This window comes from Vombatus ursinus, unplaced genomic scaffold (assembly GCF_900497805.2).
Source record: "Vombatus ursinus unplaced genomic scaffold, bare-nosed wombat genome assembly UNPS02014848.1, whole genome shotgun sequence".
NCBI classification, from domain to species: domain Eukaryota; kingdom Metazoa; phylum Chordata; class Mammalia; order Diprotodontia; family Vombatidae; genus Vombatus; species Vombatus ursinus.
Window position 1 is genome coordinate 2694192 of NW_020954626.1, and position 15254 is coordinate 2709445.

At 36.2% G+C, this 15254-nt stretch overlaps 1 protein-coding gene across 2 annotated transcripts in view; it reads right to left on the reverse strand.

The window, feature by feature from the left end:
* DMXL2 (Dmx like 2) overlaps nt 1-15254 on the reverse strand; it is a 152085-nt gene that overhangs the window by 68359 nt on the left and 68472 nt on the right. For both annotated transcript variants that reach the window (XM_027840803.1, XM_027840802.1), the window contains exons 12-16: nt 11998-12679; nt 11215-11336; nt 9530-9619; nt 4050-4167; nt 2272-2391 (exon numbers count right to left, since the gene is read on the reverse strand). In XM_027840803.1, the coding sequence (XP_027696604.1) occupies nt 2272-2391; nt 4050-4167; nt 9530-9619; nt 11215-11336; nt 11998-12679 (1132 nt within the window). The remainder of the gene's footprint in view (nt 1-2271; nt 2392-4049; nt 4168-9529; nt 9620-11214; nt 11337-11997; nt 12680-15254) is intronic.

The window sequence follows — 15254 nt, forward strand, 5'->3', positions numbered from 1 at the left end:
GAAGCTACTACCACCTGCCAGATCATTCCAGCACCCCCAGGGGGTGGTATCACCCATTTTGAGAACCTATTCTCTAAGGGTTCCACAAATCAACAAAGTTTGGGAACCTCCATTCTAAACTATTTCACTTGGTGATTATCAGCTGCCATGGATATAATTATCATCCTAACCTCTCTCCTGACATCTCCAAATGCCTGCTGGACATCTCAAACTGGATATCTGATAGACATCTGTCAAAGGCACCATCATCCTTCCAGTCACCCTAGGTTTACAATCTAAGTGTTATTCATGACTCCTCCTCTCTCACACTCCCCACCTCCATCTCATCTGTTACCAAGTCCTGTCAATTCTACCTTTGTAACTTCTTTCCCCTGCCACCACTACTACCCTGGTCCAGGCCCCCTCATCGCCTCAGGCCTGAACATCTCAATTTGTCTTCTGGTTGTACTCTCTGGCTCAAGGTGCTCCCTATTTTACTTGGCAATCAAATAACTATATTACTCCCTCATTCAAAAAACTCCAGTGGCTCCCTATTAACTCCAGAATCAAATATAAAATCCTCCATTTTGGTCTTGAAAGCTCTTCATAACCTGCCCCTTCCTATCTTTCCAGTATTCTGATACCTGACTCCCCTCCGGTGACACTGGCTTCCTTGCTATTTTTGGACAAGACAATCTATGCCCTGACTGTGCATTTTCACTGGCTATCCCCATGCCCAGAATTCCCTCTTTCATTATCTATGATTCCTTGCTTCCCTAATTTCCTTCAGGTCTCACCTAAAATTCTGCCTTCTGAAACAAGCCTTTCCCAGGCCCCCTTAATGCTCATTTCTTCCTTCTATGACAATCATTTTTACATTTATATATATAATATATATATGGGTGTGTATGCATGTGTGTATACATATATGTATATAGGATATATGTTATATATATCATATACATGAGAGAGAAAGAGAGTGAGTTGTACATAATTGTTTATATGTTGTTTCCCCTGTTAGATTGTTAGGTCCTTGGGGGCAGGGACTATTTTTGTCTTTCCTTAAATCCCAAATCTAACATGGTGCCTGGTCCATAGTTGGTGCTTGATAATTGTTGATTTGATTTGATCACATATATTATTTCACAATAACCCTGTAAGATACATACTATAGGTACTGTTTCATTCACTTAATAGATCAAGAAACTAAAGTGCAGAGTAATTAACCGACTCTCCCAAGTTTTCATAGCTAAAAGTATCAGACATAGGATACAAAGCCTGTTCTTCCTGACTCCATACGGTCTCATCACTACTGCATATTTCTGCCCCTTTTTGGGTAATAACAAAAAAAATTCTGAAATATTAATAGTTTAAACTAAAGTTAGACTTAATTCCTGAGTGAATCAATTAACCAACAAACACTTTTTAAACACCTATTATGTACCAGGCACTGTGTTAGGTATTAAGGATACAAAGCCAAAAATGAAACAGTTGATTTAATCAAGTTGATTGTGATAGCTACATAATTCTTAATTTGTCTCTCAAAGAAAGATGTATTCAGAAGAAAATATATCTGCCGATTTCTGTGAGTTCAAATTATATGCTTCCTCATCTTACAATTCCTCATCTATAGACAGCTAACACAGTGAAGAAAAATTGTTAATGCTGTAATCTTAGTGTTCTATAAATAATTAGTTAATTTTTGTTAATATTTGTATTATCTATAGAAATAACTACTACATAGTTATACCACACTTGTTATAAAAAAGTTTAGACCCACAACTTTGTTATTCATTTAGTGATTCCACTGATGATGCATTAATAACCTCAAAAAGTATAGTATTAATTCTATTAAATTTCCATTAGAATTTTATAAGTATTTGAAATGATTCCCTTTAAGGCCTAGCCTAATTTCTTTCATGAATGGATTCAGTCTCTTATTTTCATATTTAAAAGTTTGCTACAAACAGTTTGCTTCTACTCAGTTGTTCAATTTACAGCTCCTAGGATCTTTTAATGCAGGAATTCTTAACATTTTTTTATGTCATGAACCCCTTTTGCAGTCTGGTGAGGCCTATGGACTCCTCAAAATGACATTTTTAATGGATAAAATAAAATACATATGATGACAAAGGAAACCAATTATAATAAAATATAATCATAAGGATATGTTTAAAAAACAGCTCATGGACATCAGCTAAAGAATTCCTGCTTTAATGAATTATCTGACAAAGTATATTCATAACAGAAATTTATTTCATAAGATGTATCTATAGAATTATAATTACTTACCTAAACATGCTTGTACAGATTTAAGATGAAGATGCCACATGTGAAGAATAGAATAATTATTACTGTCTTTTTCAATTACTACAAGAAAGAACTTTTCTGAAAAAGGTGGTGGACGATATCCTATCAGTAAAGTAAAGAGATGCTTCATTAATATGCTTTCAAAACTTAAAAGACAAATACCAGTGACATTATACACAAGAGGATAATGAATGGGCTTTTAAAAACAAACTGATGTAATCTCATAAAAGAACAATATTTGTGGACACAACTTTTTATTTCATTAAATCCCAAAAAATTAAAGCCTTTTTCAAAAAGAATGACTGTCAAATAGGAGGGTAAATGAAAAAACCTCCTTGGTTGTCAAACTCTTGCCCAAGTGTCTTTGATGTGAGGTCAAACTATCATTCAAATCAATAAACATCTCTGAAGTGCCCATTTATTATGTGCGAGGTACTGTGGTAGGCACCAAAGATACAAAGATGGAAAATGATACAGTCTGTACAAGAAAAGAATACAATAGGTACAGAAATTAGTATCATTAATAGAACATAGGATATGAAGAGAACAAGAGGAAAGCTAGCCAAATGACTAGAATATCTGAAGAGGTAGAAATCAGAGAAGGCTTTATGGAGATGATACAGGAGGTAGGCCTCCAAAACAAAGGATTTCAACAAGAAATGATGTGAAGGGAGTATGTTTGAGGATTTAAATGCCAAATTAAGGAATGTGTATGCTAGGCTGTGACAACTAAAAGAATCAGGAGACAGCAAGATAAGATTGAGGAATAGCTAGCAATCAAGTCTGCCTATCATGGAAAAATGTATAAAGGGGAGTAATGTGACATAAGCCCAGAAAAGTAGGATTATATATTTAGAGCAGGAAAGGCCCTTAGAGGCCATCAAGTCCAATCTTCTCAGTGAGGAAACTGAGGCAAAAAAAGGGAAAAGCGTAGGAGGCATGATTTGAAACCAGTTCCTTTCTGACTCCAAGGTCCAGCTTTCTATCCACTACTCCACATTACCTCCCATTAGAATGAAGACTGTAGAAGGTCTTTAACACCAAGTTGAATTTGTATTTTATCTAAAATGCAACAGCCCCACTAAAGTCTTCTGAGAGCAAAAAAAGTCATACCTGGTGTATTAGGAAAGATTATTCTGGCAGACAGGTAAAGGATGAACTAGGAGAGAAACTAGAGAGAGGGTAACATATAGGCTTTTAGAATAATTCAGTGAGTGGAGAAAAAGCAACAAATGTGAAAAATATTTGGAATGTAAACTGAGAGGACCTCTATAAAATGTATTCTGAGGTAAATGCTGTGTAAACCTTAAAGCACTATATGAAAGCAAGTTGTTATCTGAGGCAAGGACAATACTGTTTTTCATCTTTGTATACAAATACCTCGCACATACCAGAGTAGGCACTAAATAAATACTGGTTGTATTAAACTGAACATACCCAAAGCAAAAACCTAAAAACCTACGAGTAAGATAAGGACTTGGAACTTCTGTCTCTTAAGTAATAATCTCTCTACTACTCCATGCTTTATTACTTTATTACTTTTAGTTTTACTTCAAAAAATATGATTTTCCTTGATAGAGAGGCAGTACTGATACAAATCTGCTCACTGGTCAAGATTAAAGTCATTTTAACCAAATTATGTAGTATATTTGTCATAAATTATCCCAGGGATTTCTAATATTTTATAAAGGCCATACACAGATACAGTGACTTTTTTTTCAAAAATAAAGAAATTTAATCTAGATTATGTTTGAAGGTACCTTGAGATGGTTGGAAAAATATCTCTGTTTCCTTCTGCTCCATGTCCACCTTAAGTGGTTTATATCCTATAATGAAATCTTCTTGAAAAACATGAAGTAACTGTGTATTTGAGCCACACTATAAACATCAAAAAAAAAAAGTTAATATTTTTGTACTTCAGACCTACCTACCTTCCTCTGCAAACACACGCTCTCTCTCATTCTTTCTCTCAACATAAAAAGACAGGATTTCTGACTAGTGATAAAATAAGACCTTGGATATCAAATCACCTCTTACTTTGAAAAGACAACAACTCTATATATATTTATAAGTTTAACAAATTTCTCAATCAGGAAAAAAAGGCTATATCCCAGAATTTGAGACTGAATGCAACCTGAGAGTTTAAAGATTTCTAAGACAGAAAGAGGCAGGCAGCTCATTGTTTCCCTTAGAAATAAAGACATTTTCTGATATCCCTCATTTACTGAATATACTGTATGCAGTCCTTGGAAATTCAAGCATCACTAATGAAGACCTGTAGTCGTCCTGACAGGTCCAGATGTCTCCTGCTGCACCGCCCCCTGTGCTAATATACTGCTTTTGTCCAGTGACAGTTGACAAATTGTTCAGTACTAGATTTCAATTTTTTCCATGAAAAAGGGGTGAACTTTTGCCTCCTAACTTGCTGATCTCCTAAACAGCAAAAGTAAAATGATAAAGAACTTTGTTTTCCAGAGTCTCTAGGATGACTAAGAAAATATTGATCTCCTTTAAGTTCTGTTAAGTAGACACTGAGGCCAAAGACAGCCCAGCTTGTCACTAGGCTAAAGGGAAAGCTGTTGTGTAATCCTGCTTCTAGATCTCCTCTGAATTGAGAACAAGGAATGCAGTAATGGTTTTTTTGACCTTTCTGAATTTTAGCGATTTGAGACTGGTTACCTCCAGTCCTTTTTAGTTCCAGGTCATGAGTTTTGCTGCCCTGAGTTGGGATCTGGGTTCCCTTTATCTTGTTAGAGAAAAATGGCCATATCTGAAGTACCTTAAACAAATGATGAAGTGTAGCAGAGCCTGTCTGAAGGGTACCTAGGGAAACCAAGATCTTGTTGGTTTTGTTTTGGGTTTTTTCCACAAAATGTTCTCAACTCCCTTTCCAATTTGGGAAATAATTTTGTACGTCTTGGTTTAGAATTCAAATCTTAGTTCTGCCATTTACTACCTGTGTGACCTTGGGCAAGTCACTTATCTGGGCCTCAGTTTCCTTACCTGTAAAATGAAAGGGATGTATCAGGTCTCTTCCAGCACTTATTTTCTAGGGACCACCAAGACAAAGTCAAACATGGCACCGAGTATCTCTGATCATCTCCATATTTCTAACTTCGAGTACAAAGCATTTCTTGTGGCTTACAGCATGAGGATAATATCTATTACTTCTTGAGCTGTGTTGAGGAGAGTCTTTTGGGTCATTTAGTCTCTCAAGGATAGAAAGAAGGCCTGCATAGCTCTCTGCCTCTGACTGCCATACATGTATATTCAATTCCCTTTGGTTACCTCAGTGAAGAGAACCTGGTATTTCTAGTCACAAAAATCTAATAGCTTGAAGACTAAGTCTCAAAATTATAATCCTGAAATCTTTAGAAGTCTCATCATACCTAGTGTTCTGCTCTCAGGTTGGTTAAAAAAGGATGCACCTGCCCTGGGTACAATATAATACACCAAAGATCAGTGGGCAGTAAACTTGATTCAGTACATGTTTTAAGACTGAAGACACAAAAGGCACCTTGTAGAGCAAAGGAACCTGGATCCAACCAATGTCTGTTAAGGATCATCCACAGTATGTGTCAAGGAAGAAAATGACAATCCACTCCATCTCAAGTAACAATGTGGAAAAACTCCTTTGTGTTCCAGGTTCTCTTATTTTGAGTTATTACTCTCAAAATGATGGATTGCTATTCTGCAGTGGAAAGATCTGGGAATATTTCCTGGGGCAGCTGAGATAATGACCTAAGTTTACCAACGACATTGAAATATCTCTAAATCTTGAGAGGTTGCATAAGGTAAAGAAGAATAAAGGTGAAAGCTCTTTCAACACCAAATATATCAATATTCCCTAACCTAGTTAAGTTCCCCCAAATTCAGGGAAAGGGCATAAGACAGACGAGGCCTTAGATTTTAGCAGGGCTACATCTAGGGTGGCAAGATCTATCCTTATGAGGTCACTCTCCTCTAAGACATTTAGGGCAAATATCTTGATGGACTTAACCCTATATTCAAATTCTGTTTACAAGTACAGGGACACCTGGGCTAGCCTACAGTCAGAAGGGACAAATGAGGCATTTATTCTGATAGTGTGTACAGGAATTCTTTACTTTGTAACTACAGCCCTGGGCTAAAAAAAAAAGAGATGTTCTCCCCTTTAGAGGGGAGAACAAGGCTGGCTGGTGGCAAAGGGGAGGGCTTACTAGCTGTCAAAATTGGGAAAGGAGTGGGGCGGAGCCAAGATGGCAGAGTACGAGCAGTGACTTGCTTGAGCTCTCCCCCAAATCCCTCCAAAACTGGGAAACGAGTAAAGACATCTCTCTTTTCACCCTTCACCTTGCCTGAATTCCAATGTACTTAAGAATAGTTCCCTAAGAGCAGAATAAAAAGAATCCCCTTGTGGTTATCACTAACACTACCCAGGTATTACACACAGCTAGCTAGGGACCTCAGTGGGTAGAATGCTGAGCATGGAGTCAGGAAGAACTGAGTTGAAATCCAGTTTCAGACATGGGCAAGTCACTTAAATGCTATTTGCCTCAGTTTCCTCATCTGTAAAATGGGGGTGACAATAGTACCTACCTTGCAGGTTTGTTGTGAGACTCAAATGAGATAATAATTGTGGAGTGCCTAGCACACAGTAAGTACTGTATCAATGTTAGTTACTACTGTTATTATTATTTTTACTTCCCGGGGTTGCTTAGAGGAACAAATGAAAAAATATTTCTAAAACTTTTAGCACAGTTCCAGCCACATAAGGGATTGTTATATAACTGATAATTACTATTATATTACTATTGATTAAGATAGGTAGGTCATAAGATAAAAGATAAATAAAATGGGGCTAAAAACTTTTTAAAACAGTACAGTCAGGAACATTGTAGCTAATTTAGTAGATAATGGTGATGATGCTTCCCTTTTTAGAAATATCCATACATATACCCCGCCCCAAAAAAGGGGAGGAGTGGGAGTATAACAAAATTTTCTAGCTCCTGTGGAGTTTTTGCTAGCTCTCCATTTCAGTAAGGAACCCCTTATAAAAATAATAAGGGCCAATAGAAGCACTATAAAGGAGTACTGCTTGAAGTGCAAAAATGTGGTTTCTGAAGTTGCTCCCTGATGAGCTCAGAGCCTTATGGCAGTAAATCTCTTTCCTCAGTAACATCACAAGCCAGATCTGGGCTTGAAAGACCAAATAGGAACTAAATTTTTCCTTGGTGTCAGTGATCATTAAGCCTTAACCCAAATATTTCTTTTCATCATTTAACAAACATTATTAGTATCTATTGTGTAATGATAATTCTGATATTTATATAACACTTTAAAGTCTACAAAGCACTTTATTTACATTATCTCTTTTTACCATCAAGAGCAACAGCTCTGGTTTACTATCTGAGGAATCTGAGCAAGCTTCTAAATCCCCCAAAAGCTGAGTTTCTTTACCTGTAAAATGAAGGGATTGGACTACGTGTATGAACACTGTGAAGTATTACAAGGCATTATCACTATTTTACAGGTGCAAAACTTGAGGCTCAGAGAGGTAAGAGGCTTGCCCAAGGTCACATAGCTAGGGAATGTTAGAGGTAGAATTTGAACTCAGCTCTTCTTGACTCCAAATCCAGCAGTGTGTTTACTATACCAGTCTGTTTTAACAACTCCCCACATAGACAGCCCCTGGGACTGAGCTTTCAGATTATTTCAGTTCTTAGGAATCCTGTATTTGCATATTGATAAAATATTAATTGTTTCAAAACTCGCAAGATACCTCACCCTCTTTTATTTCACTCTGACCTAAATTCCTGACTGAAATTTGAATAATTTATGCTCTTTGTTCAAAATCTAAAACAATAAAAAGACAACTGAATTCGTAAGTTGTAACACAACATAGTCACACTTAATATTATTTTAAAATTTGATATGCACATTAAGATTTCATATTTCTTCAAGATTCAACAACAAGGATATTTACTTTCTTCTATTACCCTAAACTGGAACACAAATGCCACATCCAAGCCTTTCCTCATGGAATGCCACGAAACCTGTAGGATCACTCTCATTACTCCATAAAGCTCATAGGAACACAATTCTGTGCTTGGCTAGTGAGTGGATATCTTTCCATCAAACTTTTCATGTTTTGATCGTGTTAACTTCTACCAGTTTTTAAGTAGATTACAAGATTTTAGTGTCAGAAGGGAACTTGAAAGACACAAATAATTAGTCTAACCCTCTTCAGACCAGGGATTCTTAACTTAGGGATCCGGGAATTTTTTTTTAAAAAATACTTTGATGACTCTATTTCAATATAATTGGCTTCCATATTTCATTTTATGCATTTAAAAACATTATTCGGAAAAGGGGTTTATAGGCTCTCACTGGACTGTCAAAGGGGTACATTACACAAACAAGATTAAGAACCTCAGCATTATACCATGCAGCCTACTTTAAATAATAAATTTTAGAAATATTTCTATATATATTTTCTTTATGTTATCCAAAAGCATGTATCTAATTTAATGCCCCCTACAACAGCTGTTCAAATACAGCCAACATATTTAAGAATATGTCAATTTATACCTATTCGAGTTTATTCAAATAACATGAATACTTTACTGTGAGTATAAGCATAATAACATGAATATCATTACGGAAATTCACTTTCCACATAATTCTGTAAGTCCACTTTGATCTTTTATCACATGTTCCAAGTTTCACAACTCTGCTTTTTTTTTTTAAATGCCTCACTATTTTGATAGGTCAGAACTCTTTAAGACTGACCAATAGTCATGTAATTAACACTAAAGTTCATGTGTATTTTCAAATTAATCCCCATCCTATCCTGCATTTTCATATGTTCTTCCTGAAAAACTTTCAAGTGATTTAAGTCAAAACACTGTAAGTCAGGGTTCTTCCCACTAAGATGAGAAAGCTCCTCAAATTACTTTGCTTTCCAGAGGAAAAGTTCATAGACTACACAGTCTGAGCCTAAATGCAGTCTCAATGCAGAAGGACCAGAGTCATAGCTACTCTACTCCCAGAAGCCAAATTCCTTTACAAAACGCAGTTTTACAGCCCCAACCTAAAAAGAGAATAATTCCTGAACCACTCACAGACTCCACTATGTTACTAATCAGGATTTGACAGGGCTTGGGATAAAAGAAGATTGTTGTGAAGGTAAAATTCAATAATAGTTACAGAAGCAATTTTTAAGTATATTTATACCATCATTTCATTAGCATTTATTTACTTGGTTAGTTATTGCATCGAGCTCAATAATGCATCCAGGTCGAGCAGTAGACTGTTGGCTCACAATATTAAACACTTCTCCAATAAGTTTCTGAAACGAGATGATATTGATTAAAAGTTTATGATTATATTGTTATTACCACTGATAACCCAATTACCTTACACATGATAGGCATTTACTATCTACTCAATGAATAATAATGGTGACTGTGCAACAAAGTCACTACCCATTAGTAATAGTAATAAAATTTTCTCGTTAATAGAACCAAGAAATATTTCACTTTTGCATAATGATCATTTAGTAAATCAGCAGTAAGCATTACATTTTTCTGTGTTAAGATATAAAACAAGAGGTATCTTCTCCATAAAGTAATTACCCACCCATGATGATCTCCACATTAACTTTTGTGTCACACAATTTTTCACTCATATTAGTCAATAAGCATTTATTAAGTGCTGTACCAGACACTATGCTAAGCCATAAAAATACAAAGAAAAATAAATAAACAACCATCTCTGCTCTCAAGGAGCAGAGTCTAATGAGGGAGAGACAGCATACAAATAAGGTATATGAAGGATAAATCACAGAAAAGAGGAAAGGCACGAAAATCAAGAAGGACTGGAAACAGTTTCTTGCAGGTGAGTCTTTAGTGAAATGAGTATCATTTTCTTCTTGCTGCAGTATATACCTGGCCTTCCCAATTAGATTTTGAGTTACTCAAGGGCAAGAATGGTGGCTTCTGCTTCTTCTGAATTCCCCTCTGTATCTAGTACAGCAGACTAAGAACAAAATGGGCAGTAAATAAATATTTGTTGAAATGAACTGAACAATATATAAGGAGCAGAACTACCAATAAAGTCCAGATTTCCTTGTTTCAAATTCAAAAGCCATGCAAAAGGCTTGGTTATGAAAGGGGATGGACAGACTACCACAGGAAATGAGCAATGGCAGATGCTGGTGATGACCCAGAAGCAATGGTTCATCATGGAAGCTTGAAGAATCTGATTTGGAATCATGAGACCTGGATTCAAATAACACTTTAAGACACTTGTTATCTGTACAACCCTGGAGATGTTACTTTACCAGAGACCTTCTCTATAAAATAGGAATAACAGTATCTACCTCACAGGATTGTTTCTCAAATATGAATCACTAATAAAAAAGCATGATCACAGTTTGGGCAATAGGTGAATCTTTAACAAAATAGATCAAGCTTACAAGTGATGAGAGTAATATATGAGAAATAAATCATAGTCCTTTGGAGAAAGAACCAATTTCCTCTATCCTCTTTTATTTAAAATATTCATGGTATTTGTTTAAGCTCTTCTACATCTACTCTGTATAAGCTTCTTGAAAAGAAGGAACTGTGACATTTTGTCTTGTCTTTCCCTCACTGAATAGCACAGTACATTGTATACGTCAGTTTCTGAATAAATGTTAGTGGAATGAACGTTGAATCAACGTTATGTATGAATATTATTTCTATAAATGTCCGTTGGTGCCTTTGAATGGACATTGAGAGAAATAATGAACCGTGACACACACATATTCATGGAGAACAAAGCACACAAAGGATATTCACTCAAATACAGACTAAACAAAGGAAGAATTTTAGAACACGTAAATATGGAATCTACATACCCACTCTTCTCACGCCCCTCTCCACCAAAATAACAAAAACTTACTGAGGATTCTGGGTCTGAAAGTTCATCAAGCAACTTCCTGGCATCTACTACAGCTTGATATAATCTCAATTTTTTTCCATCAGAAGCAACAAAGCAAGCGCTAGCAGAATTGCAGTATGTACCTAAAAAGAAGAATTTTGGAGGAAAAAAAGACATTTGCATTATCAAATGGTTTCTTTTTAACTTCTAAGATAAATACTACTGTATAACTTTCTTAAAATAATTATACCACACCTCATATTACTATTAGGACAAACATAATCAATTATAAAATGATAAAAATAATAATGATAGCATAAAGTGATTCATGAGAAACTGATACATTTTTGTTTGTTTTTATTTTGTTTTGTTTTGTTTTGTTTTGGCTAGGCAATGGGGTCAAGTGACTTACCCAGGGTCACACAGCTAGTAAGTGATATGTGTCTGTAGCCGCATTTGAACTCAGGTCCTCCTGAATCCAGGGCTAGTGCTCTTTCCACTGCACCACCTAGCTGCCCCAAACTGATACATTTTTAAAAACTGAATGAAATACTGACAAATAGCTAAAAATGTATGCACTTTTAATTTAAAAGTTTTCCTACCACCTAAACTTTGTGTACTTAGTATAGTGTCCTTCTAATACCTATCAACCAATAAAAACTATTTTATTAACTACTAAAAGGGCTTTTATTCAAAACATCAATAAGTATAATTGTGTCATAGAAATTCACATTTTAAACAAAAAATAGTTACTATAAAAATAATAATCATCCAAAAACACAAATATTTTAAGATAGCACTTACCTAGACAATAGCTGGGAATAAGAGTTGGAAGCCAAGCTACATTAGAAAAGGCAGAAGTGTGGAGAGAGTTGATTCGTGCCAATTCAGACACTCCCCCAGTATATGACAAAGGTCCTATTGGGTCTACACGCCACAGAATTAGCTCACTGTAGATCGCATTTGGGTCATGAAATGTACGAGTGGCTGCATTTCTAAGGGGTTCTTTAGATGAGCCTTTAATATGCTTTACAAGATCCATGACTCTACGTAGTTTAGTGTCTGACTCCCAAAGACTATCTGATTCAGGCGTCAGTACAGCATTATGATGAGAAGATGTTAATAATAATGGCAAAACCGAATGACAAGCCAAATCATTGAGGTGAAACCGGTGACCACAATATCTGAATTTGTGAGATACGGTTAGCACAGTGGTAAAGGCAGATTTATCAGCAAAAGTAACTGCCCATTGATTTAAAGATCCATCGACATGTTTGGAGACCATCATTACTACAGGAACTGCAATGTTCACATTCATGCAATCATGTCTGGAGCTCGGTTGGGATCCAAGAACATCATCAGTACTCTTCTCCTGATGCCACAGGGTGTTAGTCACGTCTTTAGCAGCATACATCATAATATTTTTGCTGAGAGAACTGGCATCCCCAGAGGGAAACGCAACAGGGATCCGAGAAGAAAATGAAACCTAAAAAACACAATTACAACCACTTACAAAATGGTATTTAAAAACAATTATAAAGTTGTTATAAACACAACTATAAACCAACAGATCATGTGAGGCAATAGTCAATAAAAGAGCCAGTATGAAACCCATAGCTTCAGATAACTATACATAAATGCATAAAATATGGGTAAGAGAGTGAACTAAAATGCCTGATGAAATAAATCACAGGAAGCAACATCAAAATGCAGAGCCAGAAATAAAAACACATAGATTCGAAGTTTAGTTTAAAAAATATATGAAGCAAGGCAGCTAGGTGATGCAGTGGACAGAGCACTGGCCCTGGAGTCAGGAGGACCTGAATTCAAATCCAGCCTCAGACACTTGACACTTCTTAGCTGTGTGACCCTGGGCAAGTCACTTAACCCCATTGCCTAGCCACCCCCTCCAAAAAATATATATATGTACACTAAGTATAACAAGTAAAGTAAACAAAGATTCTAAGAGAAGGACTTCAGAGAACCCTAGAAAGATTTACCTCACTCAAAAGGAATAGAACAAAAATTTTTTATGGAGGGAGGGTTCAGGATGGAGTAACACTGAAGGTACACACCCTACTCAGGTTGACAGGAAGATGATTACTGGATGATGACAATAATCTGAACTATTCAACTCTTACATTGATCTTGTTTTGTATTTTAAGGAGGATGATCTTTTGACTGTGAAGAACAGAACAAAAAAAAGTGATAGCAAGAGTAGAAACTCAAGATAACTGAGGAGACAGATAACATTTAGCTACCCTCAATAAGTTCAAGTCACCAAGTCCAGATGACCTACATCTTAAAGGCACTGTGGCAGATGTGATTGTTCAACCACTGGTAGCAAACTTTAAAAGATTTTTAAGAAGGGCAAAGGTGATCAAGAACAGAGAAGAAAAATGTCCTAATATTAACAGAAGGGAAATGTCAGTAGGGCATGCCCAGCGCAATTTCTGGCACATAGTAGGCACTTAATAAATGTTTGCTGATGGAGTGACTTCCATTAGTTGCAAAATTCTACAACAGATTCTTAAAGGGATAGTTTGTAAGCTCTTAAAAAAGGAAGAAGTAAAGAGCACTAAAATCCAGCATGATTTAATCCAAAACATATAATGCCAGAGTAACCACATTCCCTTTTTTTGATAGAGTAACTAAAGTGGTAGATCTGGGGAAAGCTATAGGCATAATATAATTAGATCTAAGAAAAGAATCTGACAAAGTGCCCCATCATACCTTGCAGGCAAGACTAAGGTACGTGGGATGGATGATAGCACCATTATAGATTCAGAATTGGCTGAAAAGTAGACTCAAAAGAGAATTATTAAAGGGATGACATCAACTTGGATGGAGGGCTCCTAGCAGAGTAGGAAATGATCCTTGGCCCTGGGTTGTTCAAAAATTTTATCCATCTTCTTGATGATGCAAATGGCGTGTTGGTCTTATGAGACAAAAGTAGGAAAGACAGCTTAACACACCAGATGAGAGAGAAAGAATAGCCAAAGACTCTGACAAGCTAGAACAATGAGATGGGGAAAAAAGAATGACAAAATTTAATAAACATAATAAACTATGCTTGAGTTTAAAAAACTAACTCCACAAGATTTGTAGGTAGAATGTGATCAGTCAACATTTCCTATGGGAAAAAATCTAAAGGCTTTTGTAGACTACTAGATGAGTCTCAGTCAACAGTGTAAAATGGCAACTGATAAATTTAATCCCATCCTAGGTATGATAGAGAGAGCCAGAGTGCCCAGAACAAAGGACCTAATAGTTCCACCATCCTCTGTCCTAGTTAGACTACATGTGGAATACCATGTTCTTGACTGGGTACATTTTTAACAAGATATAAACAAGCTGGCGCACATCCAGAAGAAGGTGACTAGCACAGTAAAAGAATGGGAAAATATGCTACGCAAAGATCCACCAAAGAAAATGGAGATGTTCTGCCTGAAGAGAAAATTTAAGGGAGATATAAAAACAAGGTTAAAGTATCTGAAGGGATTAAAAGGTTCTGCTTGACATCAAAAGCAATGTAAAGAAGCTCCTAAGAAGCAGAAGGAAACTTGATGGAAAAATAAACCGTCCAAAAGTGAAGGGGGATGTTTTCAGAATTGGTGAGTTCATCTTCAGCAATTGTCTTCAAGCTGAAGCAGGATAACCTCTTGGTGGAAATATAGAAGAGTCTTGGTGCATCTAGGGGTAGACTAAGATAGCCTCTGAGGTCCCTTATAATGCTGAAATTATGTGTTAAGACAGTAAAAATATTTTATTTCTTCATGAGTCTTCCAAAATTGTTCATTTACAATGTTCCCTTGATAAATCAATTGTTGATTACCCAGAAATCATCAGCATCTCTATCTACAGCTCAATAAGAGCTGGAAGGGAAAAAAGCTTGAGGTTTACACCTTCCAAAAACACATGGAACCAGGAAAAAAAAAGTTGTAATATTGTTTGGGGAAGAAGGGAAATATCTGCCTAAGATGGTGTCAGATGGACAGCTTTCTGGCTTCTCAAGAGTGAGTGAGGTTTGCAGAGTGGTTTATTTTATTGGAAGAGTTGAG